The sequence below is a fragment of the Anas platyrhynchos genome, chromosome 5 (genome assembly GCF_047663525.1).
Source record: "Anas platyrhynchos isolate ZD024472 breed Pekin duck chromosome 5, IASCAAS_PekinDuck_T2T, whole genome shotgun sequence".
Lineage (NCBI taxonomy): Eukaryota > Metazoa > Chordata > Aves > Anseriformes > Anatidae > Anas > Anas platyrhynchos.
In genome coordinates this window covers 32,192,718-32,198,098 of record NC_092591.1, presented here as the reverse complement: position 1 = coordinate 32,198,098, position 5,381 = coordinate 32,192,718, and the positions used below count along the sequence as shown (strand labels likewise).

The 5,381-nt window shown below is 54.4% G+C and overlaps 1 protein-coding gene across 11 annotated transcripts in view; it reads right to left on the bottom strand.

Moving 5' to 3' along the window:
- Positions 1–1,539: 1,539 nt before the first annotated feature.
- Positions 1,540–5,381, bottom strand: part of ARHGAP1 (Rho GTPase activating protein 1) — a 24,968-nt gene continuing 21,126 nt past the window's right edge. For all 11 annotated transcript variants that reach the window (XM_027459370.3, XM_027459371.3, XM_072038704.1 and 8 more), the window contains one exon: positions 1,540–4,996. In XM_027459370.3, coding sequence (XP_027315171.2) covers positions 4,817–4,996 — 180 coding nt within the window. In that variant the 3' untranslated portion in view covers positions 1,540–4,816. The remainder of the gene's footprint in view (positions 4,997–5,381) is intronic.

Sequence of the window (5,381 nt, the reverse complement as noted above, 5' to 3'; positions counted from 1 at the left end):
TGGAGTGCTGCACTGCTCTGTTACAGGCTTTTCTCCACATCTACTGACCGCTTTGGAACAGTCCCAGCCTCTCAATCTTTCTCCTTCAGGAAACAGGACTGTCAGTGAGCTGCCTTCCACTGAGTGCAGGATGGAGCAGGCTCGTTGCCTCCACCAGGGCTAGGCTGTGCTATGTTTGGAGTAATTAGCAGGACCTCAGTAAGGCTGCCTTCTAGGGAGAAAGAGAGCAAGGAAAAAGACAAAGCAGGTGCCTGCCTGGTCCCATACACAAGCAGGGGGGAACGGTCCTGAGTTTCTTGGATCCAGACTTTCCTGGATGTCCCACCCCAGCTGAAATGTTAACTTACCTCCTAGAGCAGTAGAAAAAAAAGCAGAAGGTGCGTGCTCTGTGGTTGTTACTATCACACTTAATAAGAGCATGGGAATATTTAAGTCTGATACAAGAAGTAGAAGAGATGTGAAAGATGCAGGAAGAACTAGTGTGAGCATCCCAGCAGCAAATGCTGGTGAAGGAGCACACTGCTCGCTGCTCTGCTGTTTGGAGGAAGCACGCAGCTCATGGCTGTCTGCTAACCAGCCTCAGTCACAGACTGAAACCTGTGACCGCACAGGCTACAGCCAAAAGCACCATCCACATGAAAAGGCCCTACAGAAGTAGTAAGGTTAAGGAACCTCTTCAGCTCTAGGTATGAGATACTGTGCAGCAAGTGACAGCAGGTAAATAAATTAGTAAATCAGACCACAAGGACCATCCACAAAGTAGCACTTGTGAACAGGTGCCAAAAATGCCTTCTTGTATCTGGCTGATGGCTTCTCACAAGTCCCACTGAACAGTGCCAAGATGTAGATGGCAAATTGGCAACACGGGGAAGCCCTTAATGGGATAGCATGGGCCTTGAACGATACACAATCGGTAATAAAAGCTGAAAAGCAGCAGGCTGCTGTATAATGGCAAGTGCTAACATCAGAATCAACATTGCCAGACACCAAGCCAAGCAGCCAGGGCTCCTGCTACTGCCCAAGGGTAGCGCTTTTAGTTCCAGTGCTCTCTGTACTCCTAATCACTTGAGATGTAAAAGTCTTTCTACAAGCCAAAAAGCCTCCTGATTTAATCAGGAACTACAGCGCCTTTAGGAAAAGCCAATTAACCACGTCTGCATCAAGGGCTGGGGTGCAGTGGCCCTAACCCAAGACCACCATACATGCAGGAGTCAGAGCAGTCCCTCTCCTGGGGAGAGGGCAGGTCTGTGCAGATGACTTGCCTTATCACCAGAGGGAGGTAACACCTTGGATGCCCAGCCCTGGTTAGGCTCCTGCTGTCAGGAGAGAGCCAAGCTTGTAACACTTCATTCTTTTTCTAAATCTCTTTCCAGCCTGATGCTCCCGCAAAGTACTCCTGCCTCCCCGCGTTACTCACATACGAGGCATCTCGTGCTCATTCAGCTCTCTGCATGGCTGTGGCTGGCAGCACAGCCAGCCTTACTTCTGCTTCTTGGAGTGGTGCTGCAGCTGCTGCCACGGGACAGACACACCTGGAGCTGGGATTACATTTCCGTTTTTATTGAAATACAAAAAGTGCAAACCGTGAAATACAAGATCGGTGCAGATTAGAAGGAAATAAACAATGTGACTTAATACCACTGTGAAAACCCCATCCCTGCACCTAATGAACGTCGACAGAAAAGAAGGCAGGGAACACCGGCAACAAAAGCAAAGCCAAAAATTTTGCACAGGGGCCCCTGTGCTTCAAAGAGGAAACAGGGACCAAACTGGCGCTCAGCTCTCTGTCAGATTTGCAGACATTGCCACAAGGCATCCAGACGGCTGCAGCCCCCTCTGCACTACCCAAAACCTCTGATACCACAGCGCAGCTTGGGGCAGGGAGCAGGGAGTGACCGGGGGCAGGTAAGACAGCACCCCAGAGGGGGAATGGCCTAGGTGCTAAAAAGCAGAGGTGTGGAACGGAGCAAATTCTCCATCCCCGCAGGGAGAAATGGCTCATCGCTAACCTGAAAGACAAACCAGAGACCTTGGGCAGCTCTACGAGGAGAAAAATGACAAAGACGGGCACCCTCAGCAGATCCTGGCCCCAGCGACATGCAGAGGACAGCAGCAGCCCGGCCAGGCCTGCGCCCTGCCAGCGGTGCTCCCCGCGAGGAGGCTGCCCAGCGGGCGAGGGGATTTCATCCACCCAGCAGAGGCTGCGGGCAGGCCCAGGCCAGTTCCCTGCTCAAATCACAGGAGGGATTTCTCCAAAGAAGGCATTCAGGAGGGGAGAGTGCAGAAGTAAAAGCAGCCCCGGTTACTGTGCCTACTCCAGGGCCCCTGGCAGCTCCCGCATGAGGAGCCTTGGAGGAAAGGGGATATTTACACTGGGTCCCTTCCAGGATTTTCAAGCACTTTCCCACCACGAGCAGTAGCAGCTTCCTGAACACCCTCCAAATCTGCTCCCTGCAGGCACTGACCTGGAGCAGGCTGTTATCCCTGCCTGCAGGGGGTGCACCAGGCTCCTTTTTGCTAAAAAAAGGAAACAGGATTTCAAAAATTCACAAAAAACAAAAACAAAACGAGAAAAAACAGCCACCCAACAAACTCCAGAGGGAACACAGACACTTGCAGCGACCCCGGCTCTCCCCCTGGAGAGCAGCTGAGCTACACCAGCGCTGCTCCTGGCCACCAGGCATGGGCTGCAACCTGCCACCCTGCCCAGAGCTGCAGCTGCGCGTAGGATCAAGGCCTCGTGCCCCAGCAGACAGGCACTTGCTGTTCCAAGCTCGTTTGTCCCTGGAGAAGTTAGCTGGGTTTGCCTTTCCTCTAGGGAGATGCAAGCAAGGCCAGAGCCAGCTGCAGAGCCAGAGCAGGAGTCTCCCCACTGGTAAAGCCTAACTGCAGCAGCTCCTATCTTGGCCAAACAGGGAAGAGTCCTACTCTTGAAGGAGGGAAACTCGGCAACCTCATAGCCTCCTTGGGGCAACGTCCCCTCTACCTAGAAGGGATGGGGCCCAGCCCTGCCCTAGCACACCTCTGGCTCCAGCCTTAGCAATGCCCAGCTCCCACCCGCTGTGCCTCCTCCCAGCCAGCCGGGTGCTGCCCCACCACGCTCCCTGTGTTCGCACCCAGCCCCGCTCCTCAGCTTAGCAGAAAGAGCCGCTTCCACCAGCCCCGCAGCACAGCTCGCTTCCTTTCATTACAGCGGGGGCACCAGCTTTTGTTCAGGCTGAAAGGCTGTGAAGAGGCAAACCCCATTTAGCATCCAGTAGCTTGTAAAAAAAATGAGTTCTGTTTGGTCCGAACCGTTTGTCCCCGGGGCCAGATGCAACAGGGAGCGGGACTGGCCCAGGCATGCAGGGCACGAGATACAAAGGTAAATAACACCAGAGGAATAAGGCGAGAAGCTCCCCGCTTCAGAAGCTCCCTCGGGCCCAGGCTAAGGGCAGGGATCGCTTTGAGCTCAGGCCACCAGCAGGCTGCACCCCAAACCGACAGCGATGCCCTGCTCGGGGAAGGCACCGGGCACATCCTGCCCTAAACCTGCCTCCAGACCTCCCAGTTTTCTCCAGGGCATAGAGGATGTATCTGAGGAGGCTTCCATGGCAGGATGCAAGGGAACAATGAAGCGAGGAGGAGCGAGGGCAGGGCCCTCAGCATGGAATAGCTGTTCCCTCACAACTTTGGCACACGAGAGCTCAGCACCGGGGCAGAAACCTGTAAGCCAGGCCTGGTGCACCCCAGAGCGAGGCTCCAGACCTCCCCTCAAGGCCACGCTCACTGTTGCGTTGTGCTAGAGAAAGTTCTGCTCAAAAGGAAGAGAAAAAAGAAGAACCAAGGCAGGCTGTGCCTGGCAGCACAGGTACACACGCCTGAAGGAGTACAAGAGGCCTCGTGTTGCTGCCACAGGGCAAGGCAGTGATCTTCACGGTGTTCAGCAGCTCAATGCCACCAGGGCACCTCCTCCCGTCTGGGAAAGGGCCCCAGCCAGACCCCTGCACAGCCAGGTCCAGCACAAACCTTCCCAGCCAGGCTGGAAATGCTGCTGGAGGGACAAAAACACCTGAGCTGGGTAACTACAGGAGCAACCTCACCCCAGTAAAAGCTGAAGAGTACCTGGAGTGGGTGAGCCCAGAGGAATACGGGCTGAATTCAGCTTCCCTGTGCTGCAGTCTGGCAGGTCTAAACAGCCCACATGCTGTGAACCTGTATTTCACTTGCTGGTCAAAACCGTGGACCTGGAGAGGTGTTTGGAAGTGCAGAGCACGATGCTACATGAAGCACAAGGGCTGCCTGCTCCCTTCAGTGCTTCAGGTGCCTCTGGGAGAAGGCAGGATGCATGTTCAGTGCTGGAAGATGGCACTGAGCAAGAACACCTCTGCCACGAACCCAGCAAGTCTGCCCTAGCCCTGGTAGCCCAGCTGAGGCAAGGGGAGCGAGCTGGGGCTGTTGGGAGTTTAAACCAAAAAAAATCTTTGCTGAGGAAGGGACCAGGAGGGCAGAAAAAAGGCAGGTGAGGGAAGGAGGAAAGGAAGGCGGGTCATTATAGGGCGGCAGGCTGGTGATGAGCCCTGGAGGAGCTGCACAGACTGGCAGGTTGGGGAGGACTCCACCCAGCAGCCGGGAGACCAGCTCCCATCCCCACCTGATGCTAGAGATCTGCTGCTTACTTACACTTTCTCCACCATCTCCACAGCCCTCATTCTGCTCATCACTCAGGGGATCAATGGTCCCTTTACACTGGAGGCAGCTTGGTCACAGCTCCAAGACAAGGTGGGAAAGAAGGTGGGAAGGTGGGCACAGTGTGCTGGAATGGGCTGGCCTGGATTCAGGCCTCCACGTTCTCAAAGAGCTCCTTCTGGTGGTCCAGCAGGAACTTGGTAAAGGTATTGATGGGGTTGATGGCTTTTAGGGTGATGGCTACATCTTTGGCCCACAGCAGATTTGGGCCAAACACAACTGCCAGGTTGGTGTTTGTCATCTTGTTTCTGTCACTGTGAGCAGAGACCTACGTGGGAAGAAAAGAGACCGTTGTGAATCCTACAGAACGACAGAGCAGCTGCCCTCCACCCTCCCCAAAGCCAGAACTGGCAGACTCTCCAGGTAAACTGGAAGGAGGACGGCAAGCAGAAGCTGAAGACCCACTGCCAGAAGGTAGCTGGGGGAAACACATGATTTTTAGCACTCTGGAGGTGAGGAGCAACATCTTGTCACTCCCCACATCCCACTATGGCTCAACTATCAGGCCATATGATAATAGGACCAAGAGCACTGTCAGGCAGTACCTCTGCAGTCCAGATCATCACTAACTAAATGATCTAGGGTAGATCTGTGACCCCTCTCCTAGTCCCATCTTCTACTCAGCTATTTTTGCTGTCGTATCTTCACCTTGG